The following is a 15,935-nucleotide window of genomic DNA, read 5'->3' as shown; positions in this document are numbered from 1 at the left end:
TCACTCTCAACTTGTCTAATATGGCAGTTTGGTCACTGGCCCTGCGCTTTATTATGAATTAAAGTTAAATTAACTATCAATTTGCCATTTATTAATGATGGTTGTTGTAAAGTGTTACTAGTGCTGCTGACAGTCAGTCATCTCGGATCCTCAGATGATGCCTTGTTGGATTTTACCACCTGAAGTCTGAAACCTAAAAGCAGTCATGCCATTTACTTGATCGTCCTATCATGTGTCTTCATTATCTTTGTTTTAATCTCAGGGCAAAGATAAGTCATTTGAGTCTTTACTACATAATTCCAGCACTCCCCATGAGCTGGACTGCTTCTGGGAGTCTTCCAATTTGCCATGTGGTAGAAGGAGAATTGCAACAGAAGGTGAACCTTAATTGCTGTTATTGTGCCAGGACTCCTCCTGGCCTATATTTGATTATTCAGACCAGGCCTAGCTCATTACCACAGTTGTGTAAGTATGGCAAATGATAGGGGTTCATTACATGAAGAATTTGGGATTTTGTCAGTGCCAGTCTGTTTGTGACTGTACACATGTACCACCCATTTCCCTCATTAACTATTGTAGCCTGAGCTGGTGTGGCCATGAACACACCTCAGCCTGGCCTTCATCCAGACCAGAGATAATCCCCAGACCCCTCCAAGCTGAGATGAGAAACCAACTATCCTAAATGGTGACTGAAAGCCTCTTTGAGGAAAATGTGAATTGTCCTGCAGACTGGAATACCAGCATTACATTTTTACTGAGTGCATTTTCAGTCATGCTTTTTGCTAAAAGTGTAGAAAATCCTGGGAATGTATCACACTCCTCTATTCAACAATGGAAAAGTGTATTAGTCTGCAGCAGAGAGCCAAATAATCTCAACATCAGAGTTGAACGTGAGTTCACTAGGACATTGATGCAAGTTCCCATTGAAATACATGTGTATGTACATAAAATCTTAAATTATTCTTCTCTTTCCAGCTCAGACAGTATAAATTTAAGAGGAATCGTCTATTCTGTATCACATCATCAACAGAGAAAGGATGTGTTAGAAATCTTCGCTTATTCAGGGTTAGTTTATTGTGAAATGATCAGTTTGGGAGGCAAAGTTGTTTCTCAACACCTGCAAAGCCTGTCATCATTCCACTAATGATTGCAGGTGAGAGGTGGTGAGGTTACACAGGGTAAGGAAGTGAAGCAATTTTCCTTGATGTAAAACAGATGTAGTCCGCAAAATGAGAAACAAGTGGGAAGTAATTCTGTGCAACAGTGAAGTAAAAGACCTGCATCGCCTCTGTATCAATTCAACATGAGAAAAATATTTGGATGGCTAGTGGTTGAGAAGGATAATTGTGAATTAATCAAAAATTGATATTGTGAACAAACAAGTAGGTTCAATTATTGTTCATTTAAATGAGTTTGGATTATGTAATATATCATTGACTTAACAAGATTGTCAAAAATATCTATACTTTAATACTTTTTTCAATACCACATGTTCAAATATGACACAGTCTCCATTAATTATATGTCAAAGTACCAAAGCTTTAAAAACATGATCATTTTTGGTTGTTGTGGTATCAAGTACTGTTTTTTATGCAAGTAATGTATCAGAGTTCAACTCTTCAGTGTAATGAAGACTTTAAGATCAAGAAAATACAAATGCAGGTTATGCCACAATATTCTAATTATCAGTATTCAAGACAAAATCTGTGCTCATTCACAATATATCTAAATTTCATTTATTACATAGATCCAGATTTAACTCGCATCTTAACAGTGTATTTTATTAAATATGTCATTGACAGTGTTCCCCTTTCTTTCCACAGATATCATTGACAAGAATGAACTGAAGGCGTTTTTCGAGAGCAACTGTTCTCAGATTTATTTTATCTTCTATGAAAATTTCATTACACTGGAAAGCAACTTAAAACAAAAAGGTGAGTACAAACTGTTTTCTTTTGTGTGAGCTGCACACTCACTAGTTGACCACCGCCCTTAATGGTGGTTCAATAATTAACCCTCTACCTGCTCTTTATGCTAAGTAAGTGTTTATTTCCCTCTGCTCCACATATCAAGAGCATTGGCCATTCACCCATAGAGAGGCAGTTTCTCAGTATGTCCAGTGTGTTGAGCACTATTGGGGGTAGGGGGATTATTCTCATAGGGAGTATGCCTTCATGGTAACACGTTCTTTTGAATAAGTGTTCACGTAATGGCCTGTATTATTGTTACATTATTGATGAAGCTAATGCAGCATAGCTCCCGGTTATGTGTTAAAAAACCAAAGTACTTTCCTTGTGTTTCAGGGAACAAATCTCAAAGGGAGGAGCTGGACTCTATCCTCTTTATTTTTGAAGTAAGTTGTGTGTCTGTTTCTGTGTTGATGTTTCCTGCTTGATTTCCACTGATAGCCTCAACCTGTTTACTGCTGAACTCTGGGGTGGGACCATAGTTACCATGGTGCCATACTGCAACTCTGACTACTTCCTGAATTTGCCTCAAATAGCCTAGAAATCAATTTGAGACTAAGCAGAATAAAAGCCCTTTACTCATTTTCCAGCCTTCATCAGGTTGTGGGAAAGCTTTCGGTTCATTTCTCATTTTTAAACCCTCGGCGTGCATGCAAATCAGAGGCATGTCTTGTGTCCGTGTGTGCAAAGCATTGTTGCCTCTGTGGCCCCTCCCTCTGTTTTCCTGAACACTCTTATGTTGCACATGCAGGTTAAAGTCCCTTACCTTGTTTTCCCACCTGACTGCGAAGGCAGCTCAAGTTTCCAATACAAACAGTCTGCTCTCCAGTTACATTTGCTCAGGGCAGGGCTGCAAGGATGGCAGCAGATCAAAATAATGGGGTGCAGTCTGTTGTCCCTCTTTGTACAGTATGTCTCGTCCTAGTTTTTCTGCTCACCTGGGAGCACAGTGCGGGAGTATCCCTTGCATTATGTCCACCATGGAGTATGTCATTGTTAATCAGGATCTAACTTTGTATTCAGGCCCACTGACCAATTCATTTGTTTATCATAGCAGCCTCAGGCCAGACACTGCTGTTGTCTGTCTTTGCTTATGGATCCCAGTCCTAATATGGATTCCTGCTAATGAGGCATATCTTGTACAGTTTGAACCCTATTTTCATGTTATCACATTACATATTCTTTGGTTCTGTCTGGGTGATGCATTATGTACTTACTACTAGGACTGAGTGATTTGGTAAAAATATGTAATTATGATAATTTGACTGATACTGCAATTGTGATATGGTTTGCAATATTAGAGGGGATGACAATTTTTATGTCATTATTCTTATTTTTACTGGAGGACATATTAAAATGATTGTTGTTTTGCAGGGGTCTGTACCAAAGAAAGATGTTTTATTAAGTCTGTAGAATATGATATATAGGTCAGGACATCTCTACAGCACAACAATATTTTATTTGAAATAGTATTTTAACTCATATTTTGTCTTAGCAAAATATTGCACCTCCTGCAATTTGTAAATTGCAGCAGGCCATATTGTGATTTCAATAATTCTATTTCAGTTAATCGTTCAGCCCTACTTAGCATTGCAGTACTTTACATTTTAGCGTTTGTATTTATTATGTTTGTTTGCTGATGTCCATTCAGGTTGGCAGTCACTTGTAGGACTTAATATCAGTTATTCAGGTTTAATACTTATTGCCTTTCTTAGCTCCTGTTAGGAAGATATTTTCAAGGATCAGTGAGTATGGTTTAGTGGCATCGAACAGTGAGCTTGCAGATTGCAAGCCTCTCGCCTCACCCTCCCCTTCCAAGCATGTAGGAGAACCTATGGTGTCCTATGGAGTCAGTGTTTGGTTTGTCCTGCTCTTATAACAGTACACTTTAATAAAGTCCAATAAAACATAATTATTAAGGCGTTGTGGTAAACCACCATCCTGTGGGAATATGTTACTTTGTCACTAGTAAGAAATATCAGTACTGTCACAGCACTACACTGAACCTTTAATATTGAATCGAAATAAAAATTTTCTTTAAGATTGGTACAGCCCATCTGTTTAAGATGAAAGAAAACTAAGTCACTGGATTTCCCCCTACTTTTCTCCACTTTTCCCCCTGCCTGTCCATGCACACCCAGTCATCTAACCTGTAAATAAAGCCTGGATTCATGCCTCCTACATATTTATGTAGTCATCTTTTCAAAAAGAACTAACATTGAAAGCAGCTTAACCCTCATTTGTCCCCTTTTAGCCCCTGCCTGTGACAACGTGTGCTTTTACCCGTGCACTGAGAAGATAAGCTTGCTGTGAGTGGTGTGTACAGGACAGATACAGGGTCGCTTTGATCCTGAGCTCTGCTACACTCTGTGGACTTTCTCTTTACGCCATATTAGATTAAGCATGTTGGGTCATATGTGGCCATTAATATATCAATGGATACGTTTGTGCTCACAAATATGCACTACTATGTATCATGTTATCCCAGAGGTTATATTATGTAGCATGGGGATATGACAAATGCTGGTGAAGATTAACTAATATAATATTTTGAGGCAGGTGGATTATGCATTCTAATATTTTTCTTTTCTCTATAACAAACACAGTCATGCATAGTCTCTATGTTGAATTATTTGTGGCGTTTTTCAGGGCAGGACGGTGCTTTTTGTAATTGTGTATCATTTGTTTTTGTCACAGAAGTCAACCAACCAAAACATAAGCCCTAGCAGCCTTTGTCCAAGCAGCCTCAGAGCAGTGTGTAGAGTAGCCTATGAATGGATAATGGTTTGGACAAAAGCCATTTTGTGCTTTGCAACACACTTAAATGCTGTATGACAGGTTAAGAAGAATAACACAGCTCAACGTCACTGACCCACTTATACTGTGCAAGAATTTCCCTCGAAAGCCACAGTTATGTCCTCATCTCTCAAGGCACATGGAAAATATGGTCCCCTTCACTCTTCATCACCTGAAGTCCCTCCTTGCATTCAAATATGTCTGACCTATACAGTACACGTCTCTAGTGTGTGTGTGTTTGTTTTGAGCTCGCTATGTAGGGATTACTTTCCTGTCATGATGAGGTTTATGACCCCTTTTTTCGTGGGTTGCTGTGGGGGAGTATGATCCCCGATGCTGAGCCTGTTTGAGTAATGGATATCTAGAGGGGGTAATCTTTTGTCCCTCCTCCCTAAACTCTGCTAGAACACCACACCCCCCACCCCCACCAGCAGCCATCGCCATTCCCTTCCAGGATCTCTTTGTGTCTGCTGCCATGAAGGCATTCACCATGTCAGCCAGTGATGGCGCCCCAGAATTGACAGAGATGAGAGATTTGATCTCTGTGAGAATGCAGCAACACTCCTGAAGATGCTTGATAAAAAAGTCCCTTCCAATCACTTATATCACCTTTTGTGTAGGTATTTCTGTATCATAAGCTTAGGATTGTAATACAAAAAACAGAGATGACCAGCTTCTGTAGCTTTAATCCAGTATAGATCTATTAGTATCATCACAGGAAAAGGTCCATGTTCCTTTTTTTAAATTAGAAGTTGGTCTCATCGACATCTGTGAAAATTCTGCATTGTGTAAGTAGGTTTTGGCAATAAAACAAAAGGGATATGTAGGCTTATCAGCAATAAACATTTCATCAGTGCCAATAAAAAAATTGCTCAATAGTTTCATTTAAATGCATTTAATGCAACCTGCCATGGCAGCACATAACAAATGCACCCTGGCTAATTAACAGCCAATCGTAGGCTATGAAAATGAAGCTCTCTATGAGTGACAGTCAGTCGTTTAACAGATGTGGTGTTTAGTTGCACCATCGACATGTGATACAACAACAGAAACAGAGTGAAGTGAGAAAATGAGTGCGGATGGGTAGGAAATTGTTTATGTAACAGGACAGGTCAGCTTACCTGTAGATTTTCATTTTTTTCTTTTTTGTTTGTTTGTTTGTGGCATGTTCAAAGTAAAGTAATGCGATTTAATTCAACCTTTTTATTCTCTTGTCTTTATTAAATATAGGTCTTTAAAAATGATCAGTAATTATCGATATTGACTGAAACAAAACATTTTATGCTCTTTTTAGCTGTATCACCCAGCCCTGTTCCTAATTATTCTCCCTCTCTACAATGACACACCTAAATCATCAGTGGTGCTAATTGTTTTTAGAAGTTGCAGAACTAGTTCAGTTGAGACCTGTGTGTAGACAAGGTGTGACAGGTTATGAAGGGAAGTTAAATATATTTGTACATGGCGCTGCTTGTTAGTCAATCCCCTCGCAATAGCTAGCTCATGAAGACAAAGGAACAGATTCAGATCAAACAAATTAAGCAACAAGACCAGTTAAATGAATATGAAAAAGTTTAAAGTGTTGCATATTCCTCAGGTCAGTGAGGTCAGTCATAGAAAATGTAAAGAAAATTGTACAGCTGCAAATCTGCTCTGAACAGGCCTCCCTGCTGAAGTAAGAGGAGGAGTATGGCAGTTTTACAGTTCTGATAGATCTATAGGAGTCTGACTGAGGTGTGAGATACTGTGCATACAACATTGATTGTCTGGTACGTGATCAGTCACAGCCTAATAGTAGAGCAGCAGAGAAAGCCACCACTGAGGGAAAAAGCATGGCATTTTGGGTCGTGTTTGCTGGAAGGTAAACAAGTGACTCAGAGTTTACAAAGCTTCTTTGGTCCTATGAGACAAAATTAAGGCTTTTTAACAATCGTACTAAGTGTTATGTTACGTAGAAGCCAGACATGACACATGAGCAGAAACACGCCATCCCCACCACACAGTAGCATGGTGATGGGAACATCTTGCCGTGGGGATGCTTCACTGTAACAGGTGCTGGAAGTCTTGTGGACATAAAAGATTAAAATGAAAGAGAACTCCTGGTGGGACATACATGCATTAAAACTGACTGTGGCTGGCATGACAGTGACCCCAAATGTGAAGCTCAGGCCTTTTTTTCAGAGGTGGTGAAGTCTGAGTTCAGAACTCAACTCTTGGAGCAGTTTAATACTCATGCAAGCAACTTATTTTGGTGGGATATTTGTCTTTAATTTAGGGATATTTTTTCACAATGTCTTCCAGTATCAAAACAGCTCAATTAAACCACTGTGATTTAAGAGGGAGTTTATATACTGTGTTTTTATCAGCTCCATTACTCCTGTGAGCAGTTTATTTTTTTCTTGACAATTCATGAATTTTTCACTGTGAACAAAACTATAAAAGTAGCCTTTTGTTTCTAGATCTGGATACAAAAATATTGGTAACCATTTGTTTGACAGGAGAAGTTTCAGTATTACTTAGTACTTGGTTATTTCAGTCCATACCTTATAGATATCGAGTACCCATACCTAGCTCTAATCAGTGCTAGGCAGGTGTGTAAAACACTGCCATTGTCAGTTCAATAATCAGCCATCTACATTGTATTGGAGTCTAGATGCACTGTTTCTAATCACCTCTTGCTGCGCTGTAGATAAACTGCAAGAAAATTCACGTACCTGGCGAAAATGGTACTAAAAAACATAGGCGGACACCAATAATGCAGAAAGTGTTTGTGTGTGTGTTGAAGTATTTCTAGGAATGAAACCACATGAAACGACTTCATGTAAGAAAACTGTGTTTTGCTGTCACAAGACCAGAGTGAGCATCTCAGGCCCTGAGGGACTCCAGTTTGTTTACACTCCCGTATGATTATAGATGACCTCTTACTGTCTGAAAGCAGTTCGATCCTGGTGCCAGTGAGGTTGTGGGACAGGTTAAGGGACAACTCTGGGATCAGCAAAACTCTGAGGGAAGTCTGCACATTTCCACTTTCTCTCCAGGATGTGACCTCACCATGACCTTTAGTCTGACACCCGGACCTGACTCAGCATTCTAAATTCCCCTTGTCATCCTCTCTGTAAAAGCTCCTCATCCAGACCTGACGTACTGAGTTGCCTTATATGGGCAGTTCTGCTTATCATATGTAGTTAACCTCATTTTTGATGAATGACTGTGAACTTAATTCAGGACAGGGGTCATGGAAAAGCTGTTTTCTTTTGGAAAACAAATCACAGGCTGACACTTTGACTGATTGACCTGTATTTAACCAGGAATGGTCACTTGAGATAGAAGTCTTAGGCTCATCCTGAGTTCTGGCCTCAGAAAACCACAACAGAACCAGAAAAAAGGCAGAAAAAGGACACCTTAAAGCAACATGTTGCTGCTTCATCCCAAATAATAGCTCTGGCCTAGTTAAACCATGAACCTCACATCTCAAATGTTGACTAATTAAGGAGGTATGAGGCATACTAATGTCCACCTGCTGTAGCTCCTGGCAAACAGACGATTGATTATGACTTGTTCATTTAAATGCCACGCCGAAACCATTTAAGCATTGTGTATGTAAATGGTCAGTAATTATAAGTAGGTAATTCTATGTCACAAACACACATCAACAGTCTTGTTTTGTCTGGGGTAATGACATTGTATTCCTCTCGGTGCACATCTTAGCTTGAATCACTCAAACTCTCTTTACATGTTGGCTAGCATGTTGCTGAAAAATAAACCCAGGACCATTTAGCTAAGTGATTTCTTTTCCTCACTCTTTGCTCTTTATGCAGTCCCAGTTATGACAGACTGACAGTTCACCAGCAGGGGGTTATTAGTTAATGCATACATGCAGATTTACTCAGTGTAGCAGCATGTTTTATGCACATGGGACAGGCTGAGTAAAAAGAATCTGAATGCCTGCGGCTGACGTTTTAACCCGAGCTTATGTTTCACCTCCGTATCTGAACTGCTGTAAATTTCTGCCACGTATTTTATAGAGAACTATTTTGTCACATGATTGTTTATGGACATTTTGTGAAAGCGCGTTTTTAATGTATGGCTTTGTTGTCATGTAACTTAGCTTTCTTCCTTTGTCCAGAACTATATTTGTGCCTAATCATGAAAATAATTTCAAAATGGTCCTAGAGGAGGCCTGCTGCAGCTTGGCTTTCACAGTGAGAAAAGAGGAAAACCTGATGGCTGAGCTTACTGGCATTTGGACACCTGAGATGGAGTTTGCACTCTGCTGCTGCCACCCACTGGCTACACAGGAGAATGGACACATCTTAGTACATTTGGTCATAGTTGGGTGTATTTTGGTAAATGACTGGAAAATAAATCTCAGAAAAATGCTATGGGCTTTAAACTTTATTATATTTTAGGGTCATATGAGTTATGTATTGTCATCAATTTACAGAGACATGTTCCAACAAATAATAAGATCAAGTTAAGAACTTTGATTAGCAAGTAAATATGCTGTCTGGTTTGACCTACACGTACAAAAAATTTTAAACAAAGCAGGTGTGTAACTGATGTCTTTTCTCACATTATACACAAGGCCTACAGTGATGTTAGCATTATGCTCTAATTTCCTAATTTTGTAGGCCAGTATATGTTAAGATAATACTTACTGCACCAAAAACATAAGGCATTTATTAGGGTCTGACTCTGGGAAAGTGGGAAATAAAGAGTAACATTCCCCAATACTGTATCTCTGAACTATCTCTTTTACCAAATCACACACATTTAGAGTATTCTATGTGATCTCTCTTGATAACTAATGTAATAAACCAAGATAATATTTTCAGTCACTGAGGCTCCCCTGAAACTCTTTGAAACCCCCCTGGGGAGAGCCGCTTCCCGCTTTAAAAAACCTCCACACAAAGCTATTTGCTGTGTTTTGAGCAAGCCAAGTTTTGTTATGTGATTGATACACTGATTATATTGTGATTACTGCATGTACATCTAGTTTTAGTAGTTTTGCTGTATGTTGGTAGGTTACTGCTTTGTGTCGCCAATGTCTTTGTGTCTCTCTGGAGATTTCATTGTCCTCAGATGATAAAATCATGTCCTAGTTTAGTCAAAGCCCTGAACAGTATGTAAATGTCTACATTTCCTCAGAGTGTACTGCATGTCTGTTGCTACCATCAAAAAGCCCTTGTAGACCACCTCTTGGAGAAGTGTATTCTGTGTCATGTTCAGACCCTGCGACTGGAAACCTAAGTGCGGATCATGTAAATGTGTTAAGGCTGTAGCTGTACCACAGTAATGCCCCCATCTTTATGCTGGAGTATGGCTGCAGATTAGAGTAACTCCACCAACCCTCAGTCCGGCAGAGTCTGCATTCGCCTCATATCAGCCGGTAAATTCCTCATTGTTGCGACCGCCATTCCAGCTCCGCGGGGAGTCTTTCTGAGCTAGCTTCTCCATCTCATTCCCACTCTCCTATCCTGGTGCTCCGTAAGGAGAGAGAATGACAGTGTTATTGTGTCTGCTCACACACACACACACACACACACACACACACACTCACACACACAAGGAAAGGCTTAAGCAGGCTACCCTGCTGTGTTCCCGCCCAGCATAATGTGTCTGCTGCCCCAAGGAGACAGAGTGAAGGAGGCCAGTGCAGAGCCTGTACGGAGATGTAATAATCCCATGTGGGATCAATACCAAGGTGCAGCCACACGCCTGTACACGCATACCATCACGTCTGTGGATCAGAGAGAAATTGAACAGCACGGATAGTCATCCAGCGCCCTCTTTTAAGTGATGTATGTCTTTCAGTATCTCCACTGTCACTGATAATGACAGGGATTTGGTCTCAGAGGACAAGTAGGGAAAGTTAAAGATGGAAGATGACGAGTGAAGAAGGAAGTTGTTGACAAACTGAAACACTCAAAGCATGAGATGACTTCTGGACCACCACGGCTTTCAGTATAATGTGTTGTAGCGACGGGCAAAAAAATATATTATATGCTATCTTTAAGAGCAATCCTGTTGTCATAATATGAAGATTTTACAACAGAACGTGATCATTTGGTTGCACCCCCACATCAAAAATACATGTTTTTTTTCCTCATCTTTTGTGCTATTCATTTATCTGTGTAGTTTTTGTGTGAGTTGCTGAGTTTTGGAGATATTGGCCATAGAGATGTCTGCTGTCACTCTAGTATAATGGGACTAAGACAGACCTCTGTACAGCTGATATCTCCAAAACTCACCAACTCACACCAAATAATCTAGATGGATAAATAGCACTACGAGTGAGAGCAAAAACATGTATTTTTGATTTTCAGGGAAACAATTTAATTTATTAAAACTGCACAATACAGGTTTGTGAAAAGAAATAAAAATTGTAGTTTGTTCATGCTACACACAAAATGTACATGCATACACATAATTAAATTTAGAATGGAATAAGATAAAATATAGAATGGAAACTAAAATAAAACATTGAAAACAGTTATTTACATATATATGAGTGTATTTCTGTCATAGATGATGCATGTTTCAGTAATAAAGCTGGAGGAGCCACTGCATCTACATGTGCAGCTGTAGTTGGAGCAATGCAAAAACAAGCAATCTAATACTTACACTTTATTGTGTAAAAATGACACATGAAATATTGCTGGCTATATAACTTGAAAATGTCTTTTTATCATCTACCTAACATCTTTATTAACTCAAAGTTCATCAACTTCAGTTTCTGATTAAATAATTGTATCTACATAAGCCTTATGTTATATCATCAAAGAAAAAAGTCCTTGAGATTATAAAAGCTCTCACTTGGCAGTTTCATTTTTCTCCTGTGCCAAGAAATGCTGCTTTGTAGTCTTTGAAGATTACTCTCATTCTCTGTCATATGTCTTAGTGTATTTTTTTCATATTTTTCATCCTATTTTTTTATATTTCTTTTAGTCTTGACTTTGTATCTGTGGCTGGAACGGACTTAATCTTTGTAGTTCTTTCATGCCCATTTTTTTGGCATGCTCTGTATCCCTCTCTTGCCCACTCGCTAGGGCAGATGAGCTTTTTATCATGCCGGCCAGAGCTTGTCGTCTGGTTGAGTGGGTCAGAGCTGCATACGTAAAGCAGTAAAGGACAGACTTGACCTCTACATTGCAATCATGAAGTCTTATTGGGTCAGTGATTAGGATTTGATGAGAAGTGAGCTATTGGGGCATCAGTTGCTCACAGTGCGCCGACTATTAACCAGCCACACATGGGCACACTCACACATCTGCCGTCCCCCCCTTCAACCTTTTTTTTTTTTTTCATCTCTCCAGAGGGACCCAGTTAACCTGTCGCCGTATTCAAGAATAATGATAGGCTGCTGAAAGGTTAGGGCGCTCTAATTGAGTTGTAAAGCGCTTGTTGGGGAGGTGATGACATTTCTCAGTGCTGTCCTGTGTCACTGGGATCTGCAGACATGCTAAGCCAAGTGGAGGGAAAGGGCAAGGACGCAGCATTCCTTAAATGTATACGCCTTTTCTTAAACAGTGCCACTTACCAAAACAAAGCCAGTTGTTGCTGATTCCTCTTCTTTTATTTTTGGATCGGGGTAGGAAATTAACTTTTTAAAAATGTGAACATCTACCTGCCACTGACAGATAAATTATTACTATTTTGTGCTAATTTTCAACCCTGGATAAAATGGAAAGAAAATTGGACTGCAGCAAACAGGTGTTTCCATTATTGTTCAATCTACCACTTATTTCCTTGATTAATTGATTAATATTTGTTAGGGATGTAACAATATATTGAGTAAGATATTGCAATAAAAATATGTCTCAATGCTGTACTGGACTGTGACAATATCTACCATTATATTATGTGGTTAATTATTTTATTTAATATTTTTTTTATTTTATAAAAGGATTAAAAAAAAGAAAATTTTATACAACAAAAATTGCTCTACACATTAGATTTATTATTTAAGAATATGTTTTCAAGTTGTAATTTTTCTTAGTTTTTTTAATTTTGTGATAAATATCATTATTTTTTATTGTAGTATTATTGCTCTTCAAGTTTTTTTGTATTGTTACATCCCTGTTCTTTGGCTTTTAAAATGTCAGTTAATAGTCAGAAATGTCCTTTGCAAATTCCCAAAACCCATGGTGACATATTCAGATATCTAGCTTTGTCCAACCAATAGTTGAAGAAGAATAGTTGAAGAGATTCAATTTACTATTGCATAAGACTAAGAAAAACAAAACAAAACAAATCCAAAGCTGGAGCAAGTGTATGTGTATGTTGAATAAAGTTAATTAATCTTCTGTTAATCAACTAAATGAATAATCCAGTACTTGGTTCACCTCTAAACGAACATGTATTCCTCAGAGTAAAGTCTGGAGCTGGTCAGTACTTAGATTATTGCAAAAAGAGCAAATTGAGTGGTGAAGGAAAAAGGCCCCTCTGTGTTTCCTAATGCAACCATTGTCTTCAAAATAAACTGAACTTTTCATTTCAACCATTATGTTATTGTCATTGCTGTAATCTGCCAAACTCTTAATAATCGCTCACTGACTAAACATAATCATACCTTTTCTGTCTTTTTTCATCAGAAAATACTACAACATCTGCCTGAAAAAATCTACAACCGATGGCAGTTTCACAGTATAGGTATGTATTGCTAACATTTTTTCACCATATGAAATACTTGGCTCTACCTTGAATGCTGTGCTTTGTCTCTCCCTTCAAGCTGACGGGTCATTATGTACTGTGTATGTGTCTTTCCCCCTTGTGCTTCTATAACCTCTAAGATACACTTTAGGACAAAAAAAGTCACCACAGCCAAGCCTAAGCCTCCCATAATGAAGAGAAAATAATTAGTCTTAGAAGGGGATGTAAATGGGAAATGCAAATGAGCACTTCATTTGAAATGCAAATAAGTAATTGAATTATGCTGGCATGATTTCAGTCCTGCACAAAAAAAGGAAAATCCTTGCAAGAAGCGATAACCCTAATTATAACTGTTGTTTGTCAGCCATTGGCAGGAACAGTCCAGGTCTAGATCACTGTTGTAGATTGGTCTTCCCCTCTAGGCTTGTATTATGTCCAAATATCATCTGAGGCTGGATGCCCCAGACAAATTCACCTTTTTGTCAGTCATTGGACAAGAAATTGTCACAGGTTTAAGTCTGCCTCTTGGCCTTTTCCTAAAGTCATACAGATTTTCTTCAGTGTTCATCAGTTCATTTGTCACTGGTCAAGATGCTGTGCTGTGACCATGTGCTCCTGCTTTAAAAAACATGTGGTGGTAGTTAAGAGATGGGACCAGTCCGATGCAGTATTGGAGTCAGGGCCTGATATTGACAAAAGGCATTCATCGAAGATCAGACTTATCCCTGTCTGATCTAAATTCCAAAACATCTCAAGTTTTGTAGTTGTTAACACTATACAAAACAATTTGAATTGAAAGCCAAATAACACTTTCTATTTCTATTCTGCATGTGCATGTAACATAAGGGAAATGCATTCCAAAAACTTGGTCCAATACAGCTAGACTAAAGAAATGTACTAGCCATTTCACTCATGGCAACAAAAATGAGAACTACCAACAGAAACTAATATCATCACTAACATCACCATATTCTTAATAACCACATTACAAACACATGACATATTACATACACTAACAAACAGTAACGATTACATTTTGGATAATAGAATATCAATGCATAACATAGCATAAAATATCCCAGCAATGCATTATGGGAAATCATATAAATGAGGGCCATCTCTCAGCCTATCTGCTTCGCCACCCAATGATTGAAAGACGCCGTTACACAAATTTCATTACCAAAAGTACGTAAGCTTTCCAGACCAGAGTTCAGTTTCAGCCTCATATTATCTTGTAAGTTGCTGCTGCTGCTACTACTACTACCGCTAGTACTGCTACTACTAATTATAATAATTATATATATATAATTATAATAATTATAATTACAATGGTAATAATGAAGAAAAAATGTGCACTGTTATCGGTATAATATTGGAATCCAATATCAGAACCGGATTGGAACCCCCCAAAAAAGCGGATTTGTACATCTCTAATGGTAGTCGGATAGCTTATTGCCATAGTTTTAGTTGAATTCCTACGAGAACCTTTTCTTTTACATAATTTTTTTTCACATTCTGCATCCAGTAGCATTGCTGAAAAGATTTCAGGGCTTCATTGCCCTGTGCAGAGTCAGGATGACATTAATGATTTGTATTGGTCTGTCCTTCCAGCTGAGGACTGCAAGCTCACAGACTTTTGACCCAGACAATTATAAGCTGAACAAAATCTTCACACCTGTTATCATCTTTTGTCTGCTTGCTTCAAACTCCTCCTGTCTTGAGGCCAAAACTACGAAAGGATTTCTTTATAACTTTGTGTCCAGCAGAGAAATATTCTGGATTTTAGCTGATTTAGAGGAGAATAACAAAAGTACCAGTGAAGGACACTTATTAAAGACCTCCAGCCAGTGCTTCCAGGCTACCACTGAAATATGTCTGGGTCAAATCAGTCAATTAAGGACCTTCCTGATAAAGATTTAAACACACCTCTGAGGTAGCTTCTCTTGTGTCCCCACGTAACCCCATTTTTAATCCTAATTTTAAAGTCCCTATAACACTTAGCCCAAATTTCTTCACAGCCGACAAGGACCTCAACAGTGCTGTCTGCAGGCTGTCAAGAATATGTCCTAACACACACACACACACACACACACACACACACACACACACACACACACACACACACACACACACAGACCTCTTCCACCCAAGGTATTTAGCAGTCAGAGCAATGTGTCATTTGATTACAGCAGAACCAGATTGCCTTCATGAATGCATGTCGCTGCTAACTGATGTTAATTTTCATCAGGAAAATGTGAAGCCTCACCACTCTACCCACTAGTTTGTCACAACCAACCATCAAGGTCAATTTGCCTCAGTGGAGATGGCCAGCAGTTCCCTACCTGTCAACTTTGAGCATTTTGTTGTGTCTCTACTTGTGGTGTTAGGAGACCTTTGTCGAATATTTTGACTTTATTTTCTCTTTCCTCCAGGTTCTATTCTGAAAAAGCTTCTACACACTGGAAATTCATTCAAGGTAAGTGCTTCTTTCATTGCTATAAGATATGAAAAAAATCGCCATCC

The 15,935-nt window shown here is 38.7% G+C and overlaps 1 protein-coding gene across 8 annotated transcripts in view; it reads left to right on the top strand.

Annotated features, from left to right (window-relative positions):
• Positions 1 to 15,935, top strand: part of ralgapa2 (Ral GTPase activating protein catalytic subunit alpha 2) — a 119,145-nt gene that overhangs the window by 18,216 nt on the left and 84,994 nt on the right. For all 8 annotated transcript variants that reach the window (XM_084743264.1, XM_084743269.1, XM_084743265.1 and 5 more), the window contains exons 2-5: positions 1,824 to 1,934; positions 2,304 to 2,353; positions 13,355 to 13,412; positions 15,845 to 15,888. In XM_084743264.1, coding sequence (XP_084599390.1) covers positions 1,824 to 1,934; positions 2,304 to 2,353; positions 13,355 to 13,412; positions 15,845 to 15,888 — 263 coding nt within the window. The remainder of the gene's footprint in view (positions 1 to 1,823; positions 1,935 to 2,303; positions 2,354 to 13,354; positions 13,413 to 15,844; positions 15,889 to 15,935) is intronic.

The sequence above is a fragment of the Lutjanus erythropterus genome, chromosome 18, assembly GCF_056507025.1.
Source record: "Lutjanus erythropterus isolate fLutEry1 chromosome 18, fLutEry1.hap2, whole genome shotgun sequence".
NCBI classification, from domain to species: Eukaryota; Metazoa; Chordata; class Actinopteri; order Lutjaniformes; family Lutjanidae; genus Lutjanus; species Lutjanus erythropterus.
Note: the sequence above shows the minus strand (reverse complement) of the source record. Positions and strands in the feature narration are given on the sequence as shown.